Here is a 14,328-nt window from a genome sequence, read left to right as displayed (position 1 = left end):
CGGGTTCATAAATTTAGATGGCAAGCATGAAAAGGAAGAACAGTGAAGTTAAAGACTGGTGTAGACAGGGAGGGAAGAACAGAAAGGAAGTGAAAAAGGACATAAGAATAAGCAAACAGGAGGGAAGGATGATACGGGGAAATGAAAGGAGAAAAAAGTGGGTAAGTGGGTCAGAATTCCACAATTTTGTTCAGTGATGTGAAGATATCCCTTATCTCTCCAATAAACTGTTATTTAAAATTGGAGAAAAATCACACTTGATTTGTTAAATTACAAAATGATAGCTAGTATGCATCATGTCAACGTTGCATACAATTTCTTAAGACAGGTCAGTTTTTTAAAGAGGTAAATGTGGTACTCTATTATGTTTCATTAATAATGACAGCAGTTTGCTGCAGTACATATCAACATGCACTTTCATTTTTAACTTTTGCAACTAAAAGTTTAGCAAAAACAAAGTGACAGGCACAATATACGACGACTACTACTTCCTCTTCTTCAATGGCCCCAATTATTCTCACATTCTTATGGGGTTGGCTGGGGACCATTTTGGACCCAGGTTTATCACAAGGCAGCTGACCAGGCCTGCCATTCGAATGAAGGTTGCAGGAATTTGTAATTTGTTCAGTGTACCAGTGATAACTCGCCTATGCTTTGCAAAAGACAACATGGAAACTATTAGGATGATTCCACAAAAGACAATGTGGAATGGTCCTTCCAGTGGATGGTGGATCAAGTTCGTTATCTAGTTTTGTCAAGTTGTGGCCGATTTCTGGTGACATTGATGATCAGATGTCTCCAAACATCCCTATCCTGCACTGCTTTCAGGAACTCTGGCAGAAACAGCTTGGTTGCAGCCTCATCCAGGAAGTACAAGGTCTGCTTCTTCCTCTTCTTCCCTAAGCCATACACAGCATTGTTCATTTCCCCAGACTTTTGTTTTCTGGATGCATTATTTGTCCAAAGTATGACAGGTTTTGTTTTCGCATCAGCGCTTTCAATGTACTGACATGGAGGTTTAATTTCTTCAAGCACCGATTTGTTTGATCTTCTTGCAGTCCATGGAATTTCGAACATTAATCTCTAACATCATATTTCAAAACTTTCAATCGTCTTCCTTTCTTTCTTTTTCACTGTCCATGACTCACATCCATGCATTTCAAACGGAAATACCAGAACATTCACCAACCACCTCCTGGTTTGTATTGGCACATCTTTGTCTTTCCAGACCTTCAGCAATCCTGACATTGCTGTTCTCAACATGAACAGTCAATTAATTTCCCCTCCACATTCCCCAATTGCTTGAATTCTAGAACCCAGGAAGATAAAACGTTCCACTATTTCCACATGATCATCTCCCAATCTGAACATACTGATCTTCTCAGTTGACAAGATTTTAATCTTTTTTTGATTTAAATAAAGAGAAGCTTTTTCACTTTCCTTCTTCACTACATGTAGCAGTTTCATCAATTCCTCTTTACTTTCTGCCAACAGAGTGGTATCATCAGCATACCTTAGGTTGTTGATACATCTTCCTCCAATCCTGAGTCCAGCCTCGATGTCATCCAAGTTTGATTTCCTCATGATATTCCCAAAATGCAGATTGAGCAAGTAAGGGGAGATAATGCACCCCCGTGTCTGACCCCTTTTCCAATTCCGAATCATTCTGTCTCTCCATACTCTGTTCTTACTGTACATTATTGTTTAGGATTCAGGATTCTTATCAGACAAATCAGGTGCTCCGATATCCCCATTTTTCCCAGCATAATCCACATCAATTCATGATCAACACAATTAAAAGCTTTGCTATTTATAATATAAAAGGAGCTCAGGCTTGGCGTGCCTGCATGCGTGCCTGCATCCGTCTGTCCGCCAACAATTGGCCTATCGCGGATACAACAATACACAATCGGCAGTGCAGCATGCAAGTATGCGCATACAGGCAGCGTATAACGTGCTGCACATTACGCTGTGAATTTACATGAAAACAAAATCCCTTCCTCATTCATCTTCTTCTTCACTTATAACAATGGTGAGTCTCATTCAATCCAGTTTCTCGTATCGATTCGATTCAGAAAACGTTTGCCTTCAACATTACATTTTATCCATAATTTGTGTGCTGTATATTATTTGCAATTCAGCATCTAAAAAGGCTGTGATGAATAACCCACTCACATTCTCCTCTTCCTAGCTCCATGAGTGTAAAGCTAGACCAGTATCTATACACCACCTAATTATGTTTTCCCCCATTAACAACAACAGTTTTTGGGGTTTTTTTTTCAGCAATTATGCAGATTGGTATTCCTGTCAGTGAAGTGATGGGTCTTACATTCCAGTAATCTATAAAACAGAGACACACCTTCCTTTGATATTCCCTCGCTTTTTCCATGATCCACCTCAGATGTGCAACTTCATCTCTCGTTCCTCTTCCTCTTCTGAAACCTGCTTGCTCAATGAGCATTTCTTGCTTAATGAGGTCTTCTGTTCTGTGCTGAATGATTTTGAGTAAAATCTTCCGTGCATGTGAAATCAAGGCAATGGTTCAGCTCTTTGAACATTCTCTTGTATCTCCTTTATTTGGCAAGGGTATGTAGACTGACTTCTTCCATCTTTTATGCCATACAACCCCACTACATATCTGTGTAATGATAGCTGTTAAAATTTTGTTTTCCTCTCCCCAAGAGTTCTGTTAAAGAGTCCTTAAATTTAAAGAGTTCTGTTGGAATTTCGAGAGTACCTGGTGCTTTTCCATTTGCCAGCTATTTCAAGGCTCGACGTACCTCACATTATGTCACTGTGAGTTCTTGCTCATATTATGTTTCTTCAAAGGTTGCCATCTTATTGTTATCTTGTTTGTATGGAGAGCAGGTGTAGTTCTTTCATCTTTCTTTCACCTATGTTTCTTCTGTCAGATCTTTCCCTGTTCTACTCGACAGGACCCTAATCCTCGACCGAAACTTTCTTGTGATCTCTCTGATTTAAAAAAAAAAAAAAAAAAAAGAGGATCTCTTGTTTTTCCTGCTCTGTTGTCACTTTCTATCTCTCTGTGTGCCTCTTTGAAATATTTCTCTTCATCTTTCCTTGCTTGTCGTTGGCGAAGTCAGCATTTAGCTGCTTCACGTCCTCTCGTCATGAACCTTTGGTTTTCATCTCTCTTCTTCTGTCTGCAATAGTTTTTGTCTCTTCTGACAGCCATTTAGCCTTCTTCTTTCCACTTGCATTTGGGATGTTGTTTTTGGCCTCTTCTTTTACAATGTCTTGAACCTCTTGCCACAATTAATTTGGCATTCGGTCAACCAAGTCCAGGTCTGCAAATGTTTTTTTTTTTTTTTTTAACTTTTATTGCATATTGTTTCGATATGTTTTCAAGATCATATGTGGTTGGAGATTTTAATATTTTTCACCTTTCTCAGTTTGACTCGTAGTTTAGCCACAAGGAGGTCATGATCTGTCTCACAGTCTGTGCCCAACAGAGTATTGGCAGAATGCAGAGGACTTAATGTTCTGTTCCTGAGAATGTCGTCAATCTGATTTCTATGTTGCCCAACAGGTGAAGTCCACCTGTACAGTCTGTGCTCGAGTTGTTTGTTTGAACCATGTGTTTGCGATTATGGGATCATTTTCCACAAATAACTCCAGCAATCGCTCCCCTGGCTCATTTTTGATACCAAGTCCGTGCTTTCATACAATCCCTAGCACTCCTGCTTCTCCAATGTTTGCATTTAAGTCTGCCATAATAATTAAAACATCTACTTTAGGCACCTGTTCTGCCAACTTCTGCAACTTTTCACAAAACTCCTTATTTTCTTCATCTGCTACAGAAGATGGAACATATACCTGCATGATGATGGTGTTCACTGGTTGTCCTGGATGTCTTTTCAACCTCACTGACGTTAACCTATCATTGACTGGGTTATATCTCAGGACGAAACCTGCTGCCATCTTCTTATTGCAAATTACTGCCAATTCATTTCTTTTACAGCTTTCCTGACCATAAAAGAACACTTTGTAATCATCAGATTGAACCTGCCCCAAACCAGTCCATCTCAGTTCCCCTATCCCCAAAATTTCATTCATTGTCCCTTCCAGCTCCCTCTTTTTTACATCCAACCTTACCTCATTCATTGACCTTACATTCCATGTCCCAAGTTTGTGAACGATTAAGAGGCTCAGAATTCGATTTTCAGTTCTGACGACATCAGCAACTGGATTTCCTTGTGGGTATAATCCAGTCCTGTCATAATGGCCAGTCCTACTCATCAAAACACTTGGCTCTTCCCCAGTAACTATTTGGGTGCTTTCAAACCTGGGGGGCTCATCATCTGACACCATAGCTTTGTCACTTCGATTTATGATCATGATTGTTTTCTTGGCATGTAAGGAAGTGGTTTGCCATTGCCTTCTTTCAAGCGGTGTTTATACCAGATGGGTGATACTAGCCACTGTTCTCCAAAAGAGAATCCTATGACTAGTATCAAGGTCATGCAGCCATTACTGGCAATATGTGCCAACTGCCTGCATGTCCATCCACCAACTTCTCCAGTGGCCTCACATAACCCTGATCGGGAGGCTAAAATTGGATAATACACCTTGCCCAAGGGTGGCCCACAAGTTAACAAATGCAAAGGCCACCTCCTTTAACAAGGATTGCTGCCTTTACCACGCTAAACCCTTCACCATTGGTTTATAAACCTGCTTGAACTGCAGGGCCGTGGCAGATTTGGACTCTGGGTTTCTTTCTCCTATATGAGCTGCCTACCAAGGCGAATACACCCCATCTACCTCAAGCAACTAGTTTTAAGGTGCCAGTGATTTGCCTTTCACCTCTACACCCGTTCGTGAAAAAAACCGTCATGAGAAGGCCAGTGTGAGGCTAAACTATCAGAGGCTGTTTGAGACACTGAGCCATTGGAGTATTTTATAGACATTGAGAGCATATTGTCAATGTCACCCTGGCAGAAAGTCCATGGTGGACCAGATTGTGGATACATTGATGCAAACCACTGGGTTGTAACAGTTTCTTGTTGGGTCAAAATTTGAACCCAGGCTACAGAGTTCAAAAGTGAGTGCACCCTATAGCTCTCCCTCCTGCCTTATAAAAGCATCAAAAAGCACATCACTATTTTCCTTAGGAAATGTAGGCATACATTATGCTTTTGTTGATTACACATATCTTAATAAATAATTTCTTCGTTTATGCTATTTTGTTTCCAACTGAAAGTCGGCTGGTGCTGTGGGAGATCGCTTTGATGAAATGTGAGTTTTGAATTGAGATTAGGTTATCTATTGTTTCAGTTATTACATCGTCAGAGATTAAAAGAAAAATTGTACAGGTTTATATTATATAGCTGCTCCACAATTCTCAGTCACATCACAAGAAAGACAATCATTTAATGATTAATGAAAATGCATTTGAAGGGTTAACATTTCATCGATTTAAATCGGTCTATCTCAAGCGCCATTTTCTACGTGCATCTTGATTGCACTTTCACCGACATGCCAGGCCTGGTGTCTGGTAAGCCTAATGCCTGACTGCCAAACACAAGGAAAAGCGGTCACGCAGTCATGACATTTGGTTCATCAAAAATAAAACATCCACTGCAGAAAACGATTCATGATCACCATGCTCTGAAACCTCATCATTAAGGCATGATTTACATCATATGTAATTACATGTAGCCTGAGCCATCCTTCCAACTGACCGATTTTAAGAAATTTTGGGACTTGTAAAAGCTTGCCTCGGCAGCATGACTTGCTTGTGTAAACATAACGGTGCTTGGAGGCTGCCTAGACCCTTAGAACATGCTGACACTCAGGGAACGTCAAGAAGGAGCAAGTTGAAACACGGAACAATATCGTCCTGGAGATAAAACCTCCAAGGTTTAGACGAATTTACATGGTGCATGTTAACAATTCACATTAAAAAAAAAATAACAAGTATTGTTTATTTTTTATCCTCAGGATAAAAGTGCTGACTTGTACTTGAGCTTTCAAACAGAAGGAAAGAAGGCAGGCACAATGGGCTCTAAGTCACCCAAGTGAGCCAGCTGCAAACAAACTGCAACTCCAGCAGATAGTGTAAACTCGGACGTCACCGATGAACTAACCAAGCTTGTAGATATGAGTACACTCAAAACATACACCTCCAAAATCAGTGGAGGAGCAAAGCTTGAACTACATACATCTATTATTATTAATTCAGGTCGAGAACATTTGTCCAGTTATAGAATCCATGAGTTGGTTTATGGTGCAACACTGGACGGTTGAGGGATAAACATCATCATTGTACTCATGATCAATTGAGGTACATCCCAAAATGGGGTGCACCCAGACTTACTTGTGGTACTGCCACTCATTTGTATGATGCATTTGCTATCGTGGTTCAGCTCGCGGTTGTTGAACGGCCGTACGCGCACAGCCACCTTGACCGATGCCCCTGCCATCGTGGCTGCTGGCTCGGACACAGTTCAGTGCTCTGGAAGGGTTGGGCCATAAAAGGGCACACGTATAAGAGATTAAGGATCACAGCAATTTTCATGCAGCTAAATAATGCATTGTTGGTAAATTCAAAAGTTAAAAAGAAAGTCAGGTCATTAAAGATCGGTTAAAAGGTTATCTTTGAAGACCTACTTTATATTCAAAGTAAAAAAACTTTGCTTTCTAAGATCATGTGCCTCGTAAATGTTGCAAAATGCCTCATGATTGTTATATGCAACGACAATTAAATATATATATATATAGTGTGTGTGTGAGTGTGAGTGTGAGTGTGAGTGTGAGTGTGTGTGTGTGAGTGTGAGTGTGAGTGTGAGTGTGAGTGTGAGTGTGAGTGTGAGTGTGAGTGTGAGTGTGAGTGTGAGTGTGAGTGTGTGTGTGTGTGTGTGTGTGTGTGTGTGTGTGTGTGTGTGTGTGTGTGTGTGTGTGTGTGTGTGTGTGTGTGTGTGTGTGCGTGTGTGCGTGTGTGTGTGTGTGTGTGTGTGTGTGTGTGTGTGTGTGTGTGTGTGTGTGTGTGTGTGTGTGTGTGTGTGTGAGACTGCCCAAGGTGTTCATCTAAGTCGATGAATATGAATTTAGGGCAAAGGTTAAACAACCAATTGTTTCAATGAACACCTTTAAAATCAAATTTTAAAGCCCTGGGAAAAACTACAATCAAAAATAGGGCCAACAATACAAAAATCCACACACAACCGATTCGCACAGCAAGATAAACCAAATACTATAGTATTGAGCTGTAAGTAAGACACAAGTTTAGGTTTATATATTTACTACAACAAATATGCCATGAAGTGACATTTACTGTTAACCCTTGAACCGTGACCTATGAGGTCAAAGCAATTGTTGCCACCAAAGATGCACGACAGTAACCAGATTACGGGTGTGAGTAAAAGGGAAAAGCACAATTCATCATCACAACTGCCTGGTCCCAACGCTATGCGTCAAACAGCTTCGTAAATCCACCATTTGGAAGGGTCTATGCAGTCAACAGCACAGCATGCAGTATACAATTGGTACGGGAAGGGTGGGGGGGGGGTGACATAGAATGTCACCATCAATACATGCCTAGGACTTGGAGATGGGAGTATTGGGTCATATGGTGCTGTTGGGTATTTTAGCATGGTTCCATAAAAGCATAAATCTGGCTTCCATTCTGCCCACCTGCAGAGCATCAACAAGACGAATCAAATTCTCAAGTCTTCATTCAACTACTCATTCAAAAATTACTGGATAGATATTTGTTCAGCTATAATAATATTGTTCTTACAATGCCTTCGAGGAGGCTTCACATAATGTAGCGATAGTTATTTCCCATATTGCATACATTAGCGTAAGCATGAGGGAATTTAACTGTGATATAAGATATGCATCGACTGCTGTATAGAAAGATGGGGTCTTTCTTCCCCTCCACCCCCTCCTCCATGTGTGTCTGAAATCGCCATCCCTTGACACCCATATGTTTATCCCTTCACAATCTGTTTTTTATGCCCTTTTGAGCATGCTAACAGGCCATCAGGCGCCAAGTTCATGAGGGAAAGCCGCCATCACAGTAGAGCGCACCATAAGTACAGGGTGAAAGGTCAGGGATGGATTCGCTCCACCCACAAACTGAGCTGCTGGCCAATAGCTGGAAGGGCTAGTTGCGTCAGCCTGAAGGTGGGGGGGGGGCATCTAGTATATTAAAGGAGCTCAGTCTCAGAATGCCTGCATGCATCCGTCCATCCATCCATCCATCAACAATTGTCTTATAGGGGATACTAACGCGCAACATAGCAATACATGCATACACACATACACGTACATGCAGCATATAACGTGCTGCACACACACACACACACACACACACACACACACACACACACACACACACACACGCACGCACGAAAATTTGTTTCCTGGCATGGCCCATGCCTAATACGAACCCTGGACAGTTTGATCAAAATAAGGAAGAGAGGAGGAGGAGGGAGGAGGGGAGGAGGCCAAGAATATATTTTTTATTTTGATCTTCCTCTTGGTGTGTTGTATATTATTCGTTATTAAGCATCTAAAAAGGCTGTGATGAATATCTCATTAACACTCTCCCCCTCCTCGCTCTCTGAGTGTATAGCTCAGCCAGTATCGATACACCGCCTCATTTTAATTTTTCCCCATTAACAACCGTTACGAAAATATTGGTATTCCCATCAGTGAAGCAATTGGTATTACATTCTAGTACCAATAAAAGGGCATGATGCAAATGCGGGGGGGGGGGGGGGGCAGCAGATTATGCGGAGCTTACTTGTGAGCCTGCACATGAGCTGCATTGTTCTCCCAGAACAGAGCCTTTGCTGCACAGCCTCCAGCCACACTCGCACACGACAAGCCAAGCACAATTTCCCCTTCATGTAGTCTCCTGTCCACTGCCAGGAACTGTTCATTGCCTACCCGTGTCATGACATGGAATTCACTGTATCCTGCCGGACGCAGCCTGGGTATTTTTGTCCTGCCTGACTCTGTCTACATTGCCTATCTAGAAAGGGGTGTCTGAGATCTTAAGGCTTAGGTTAATTAAGGAATCTCCATTTGTTTGTTCGCTCAGGATTCATAGAGGTGAGTTGTTTTTGCAATCATTGCTTTGCTTCTTTGTGCATTCCCACCCCGTGTTCCAATACATCACCCTTATGAAATCACTTGGTCTCTGGGTGATTTGAGCGTCTCTAATCATGAGTCGAGTTATACCCGTCCGTTAAAAAACGGATTGGGTTCAGACGAATAGCACCCAATACGGAACAGTGCCTGTGTCCGGCAATTTCACCCAGTCACTATTAGTGTAAACAGACACAAAGCACTGATCAGTGCACCGCCTGATTAGCTCAGGTGCTCAAACGGAGATCGATATCGTGGCAAACAGGACCGGTTCAGAGCAACTGACTCATTTGGCCAGTGTGACTGCTTTGAAGTGGTTCGTCAGATTCGGATCAGGCAACTGGGACGAGTCTGACGACTGACAATATTATTGACTTTGTTGTGTTTTATCTGCCCAATGTGTAGCGAGCCAATGTGTGCTTGAAACATCGACAATTGCAATGGAGCTCTGAAGGAACCGATGTTAGTAATTGGATGTTTTGCAACATAGAAGGTAATGAGATGGGAATGACAAAGATGCCAATCCAAATTGCCAAAAGTACAAGATGCTAGGAAGCCAAGTTCAAATCTTGCTGATTTGTCCATGGCTTGTATGTGCAAGCTCCTCCATGAGCCATATATCAATATACTGTGCATCAGAAAAGTGTGTGTGTGTGTGTGTGTGTGTGTGTGTGTGTGTGTGTGTGTGTGTGTGTGTGTGTGTGTGTGTGTGTGTGTGTGTGTGTGTGTGTGTGTGTGTGTGTGTGTGTGTGTGTGATCGTTTATTTTGGGAGCATTTCAAATCATGATTTAAAAATATATATATATATATATATATATATATATATATATTGCTTCACGTGGCAGTTAGCATACTCCGATAAACATTTAATTCTGTTGATTTGATCCATAATTATACATGTCGTGGACGAGTTTCATTTAGACCAATGCAAACGTGAGAAAATAAAGTTATTACCCTCGCCTGAAGAGAAAGTGTTGCATTTGGGTCCGTTTGTTTGCTTGCTTGTCTGTCTGTTTGTCCACACAGAACTTTGGTATTTTTCTCTGCAACCACTTGTTGGATCAAGATGACATTTTCACCATCGGAGCAACGACTAAAGTAGAATGTTTTATTAATGATTATGATGTCATAGGTCACGTGGTGTGGCAGCCATGTTGGAAAAATGGGAAAAAAAATTGGACCTCTGTATCTCTGAAACCGCACCAAGGAAAAAAATTGAAACAGCCATGGCAAATACTTGTCATGGGGAATAAGTTATTTTTTAAATGACATCACAGGTGCCATCGTTATGACATAATTGCATACATTGAACGTTATATCCAATTGGTATGAAAAATTTTTAGGGTCATTTATGCTTCAGTCACATTTGGCTCGGCAGTCGTAGGGTCTAAAAAATCTATGGCCACGAGCAATTATAGGGCGGCCGCAGTATTTCCATGGTCACACAATGTAGCAGTCACATGTTTTTATTTTTGGGGAGCTGCACGGGGTATTTAGAAATTGTGGAGAACGAAAACGTGGGGGTGCCGTACTGACTTTGATTTGATGTCACACGGTAATCTTAGGGCATCCCTGCGGCGGCCATAGAATTTAAGGCAGACGCAAGGTAGCCTCAAGGTGCCCGCAAGGCGACCGCAGGGAGGCCCCAAGGCGAACGTGGAAATAGCATGGCCACCGTAATTTTTTGGCAAAATTCATTTTTCATTGATAAGAGCAGACGGAAAACGCACGAATAACGCAAGCCCACCCTACGTACGGTCGACGTGGAACACATCTACGTCATGGCTACGGCTTGTCGAATTGCTACGGTCAACCTCGAAATGAAAAAAGTTATAACTCCGCGCTTTAATTCCACGGAGACCTCTACGGCCTGTAAAAGATAGCCATGCGGCGTAGGGCCACCCTGAGGCCACCTCAGAAACTCTGCGGCCGCCGCACGTTTGTCAAGTCAGGGGGAGGGGGGGTACGGCCGCCATATCCTAGCCGTAGAGCAAATGTGACATGCTTTAGAGACAAAATGGACCACAGAAAAAACTTTGATGACGTCATTGGTAGTGATTCGGCCACCATATTGTTTTTTTACCTTCAAAAATCTTCTCTGAAGTGGCTGAACAGATTAAGGCGAAACTTTACATGTCCGATCGCCTAACCATGAGGAACAAAACACACATATGATGTCATATGTCACTTGTTTTAGCAGCCATATTGGATAGAAGAAAAAAAAAACGTTATCTCTGGAACCACTTAATCAATCAACGTGAAACTTCACATTTATGATCTCATAGTTATGGGGAATACATGTTTTAAATTTCAACTTCATCAGATGCACAGTCTGACAGCCAAAACTATTTGATTTTTTTTGATATGGGTTCTTCTTTTTTTTTGAGTAAGGCTCACTTGGCTGTGCTTCGATGTGTTTCAGGATAGAGAAGTATCAACTGAAATGCGAATCCTATCCAGGTTCCTCCTGATGACTTCACCTTTGCTTTTTGCTCGTTCGGATTCCTTCTGATTACTCCAATGCAGGACTGTACCTATTTGGTCTTTCATTTGATTTGAATTGAATTTATTTTAATCCCATTCTAAATTGAATTGAATAACAAAACAAAAAAACGTCACGAGTCAGGCTCAGGTGTTCGATCAAAGCAGGGTTGCATTCAAAGTGGGACGTCTTTGTTCTCAGTCATCACTGCCAGCAGTTATAAAATGGAATTTCTAGTTATGTTTCTTATTGATTACGTAACACACCAGTGCACATATACTACACAAAATGCACCACACAAAACAACACAAAACAAGTCCTGGCAAGGGTTTGTAACCTCTGATTGCTCTTTTTCTTATTTAAAATTGGAATCTTCTTTGTTTTGGAGCCACAACTTCAAACTCCATGCTTAAGTTTTCATTGCATAGACTGGAGAGTAACACTTGATCCAAGTGAGTGAATCTGTTGGTCTCATTGACAATGGCAAGTTGACATTTTGAATGAAAGAAAAATTAAAGGCCATTCCAATATTCAGTGCTTTGCAAGCAGCACTTTCACAAAGACCTTCACCAATCATGTCCCAAACTTATGCTCTTCTCTCACAATCAAGATTCATTGCAAGAAGAAAATACTTCAAAGTGGTGCTCAGCACAAGAAATGTTCCAAAGACTATTTTCCAAGGAAAGTGCACAAGGTAAATGCTTCACCACTAAAAGAAAGGTTGGAATGATATTTGGGAAATTGGTGTAATGAAGAATCTTGATGTTTTTGGTAAGTATTAAATATATTTGCAAAGGCTTTGTATACCAAAAAATTCCTGTTGTTTTCCAGGTATTTTTTTCCAAGGAGAAATGTTCATTTTTTTCAAGGTGACATTTTTCGACAGAAAATACAGTTAATCAGTTATTACCATCAGTTTTCCAAGCTGTTTTCATTGTGCTGATGATAAGACGATTGCTCTGACCATATAGACATTATTGAGATAAAAAAAATTACAACATGCTGTACCTGTTTCATTATGTCATTTATTATTGCATCCAAAGGCTGAGTTGAGTGTCTGTAATTAATTCCACAACTGCTTCAAATTCAATAGTCATAGTCCTCGTTGAGTCAGAGAGGCTGTGTCCAATACAAAACATGCTTCAAATTTACCATTTGCAGTTCAAACAGTTCTTTAGGTCCATATCGTCAAGAGTTGGGCATTTCCTTCCAACACCAGAGTCGGTGGTGTAATGTCCGCTCCAAGTCTGGGAAGTCGACGGTTCAAACCCCGGCCTAGTCGTACCAAAGACTTTCATCAGCATCTCAACCTCTCTCTTTTTTCCGACCTTTTAGCCTTCTCTTCCTCCTCCTTCTTTTTGTCAATATCGAGATGATACTGCCGTCTACCCTGCTGGGCTAAGGTTAACAACCCCTTGGTTATGATAACATCTTATTATGTCACAAACATCGTTAATATGATCTCTGAAGACTCTCTTGGCAATCGAGTTGTTTGCCAACTACAGTATGCACATAATGCTGTACAAAGAAATAACTTTAGATATTTGAACATGGAATGAAGACATTGGATGAAATTTAATTGTGACGTGATCGCTGCGAAGAAGCTAGTTGCAAGACCATGAGGAAATCTGGAAATCGTGCCTTTCGGCCCGAAGTTTCGTCCTCCAGGATAAACCTGACCATTGGAGAACCTTTCCGAATGCCTCGCAAATGTTGCTACAACTTAAAAATTTCCGTGAGTCGCGGTCAACAATCCCGGCAATTTCCCGACTGTCAGTGTTTTTGCCAATTTTTAGTCGGTTTTCCCGGCTGTGAAGAGACATTTTGAATTTCCGGTCTTTTCCCATTTTCCCAATAGCCCAAGGACCCTGATTATAACTGAGAATATTATCTGATGATATGATCACTAAAATAAATATTTTATCCCACCACACCTCGACGATGTCCAATTTAAAAACAGCATGCATCTTATCGCAACATTACCTGCCGAGTTGTATTGCCATCTATTATGGTTTGATTGTCAGTGTGCATTAACAAGATGGATGCCTTCCCCAAGCATCTAAAATATGTTTCCTTGTGGGAATCAAGTGATTCTGGTTGAAGGTTTGACTCAAGGGACAAGAGAAAAATCTTTAATTTATTTTATTTATTCTTTTCACTACCCTCAAAAGCACATAGTTAATGTGATTTGGTCAATTACAATAGTCATGGTAGGAGCGTGTTCTGAGAAAAAATGATTTATGTGGTCACCCAAGGATCATTTAACCATGGTATTTGACCCTGATTCAAAGCATTTCAGAAAATCTTTCTTAACTAAATATCTTTCTATACATTTTCTGTAGATTGTAAAATTATTCCACACAATTCACACATTTCAAAAAAAATTAAATAAAACACATGCAGGCTACATAATGTCATTTCCCATTTTAGTTGCACTTAAGTAATATAGAAGAAGGCAATCTGAATTTTGACTGGAAAGATAGCCTCGAGCCCAAGCACTATGCGCACTCACCGGAGCTGTCCAGCGTGGGTTCGAATCTCGGCTCAGATACAAACCCCCGCAGGCAGGGTGATTAATCATTGTGTGTGGCGTCCCTTGGATAGACGTTAAAATGTGCGTCCCGTCTGTTAGCATTAGTTGGTGGACATTAAAGATTCCACCGTGTTTTCCGTGAAGAGGTGGCAAGTTATAAATTCTTACACTCTCAGTCAAGTGTTCTGTGTCGGA

The 14,328-nt window shown here is 41.1% G+C and overlaps 1 protein-coding gene across 4 annotated transcripts in view; it reads right to left on the bottom strand.

Moving 5' to 3' along the window:
• Positions 1-14,328, bottom strand: part of KIF1B (kinesin family member 1B) — a 219,248-nt gene that overhangs the window by 183,278 nt on the left and 21,642 nt on the right. For all 4 annotated transcript variants that reach the window (XM_085898897.1, XM_085898898.1, XM_085898900.1 and 1 more), the window contains exon 2: positions 6,338-6,475. In XM_085898897.1, the coding sequence (XP_085755023.1) occupies positions 6,338-6,443 (106 nt within the window). In that variant the 5' untranslated portion in view covers positions 6,444-6,475. The remainder of the gene's footprint in view (positions 1-6,337; positions 6,476-14,328) is intronic.

The sequence above is a fragment of the Eptatretus burgeri genome, chromosome 10, assembly GCF_056783735.1.
Source record: "Eptatretus burgeri isolate ZD-2024b chromosome 10, Ebu_testis_v1, whole genome shotgun sequence".
In the NCBI taxonomy this organism is placed as follows: domain Eukaryota; kingdom Metazoa; phylum Chordata; class Myxini; order Myxiniformes; family Myxinidae; genus Eptatretus; species Eptatretus burgeri.
Note: the sequence above shows the minus strand (reverse complement) of the source record. Positions and strands in the feature narration are given on the sequence as shown.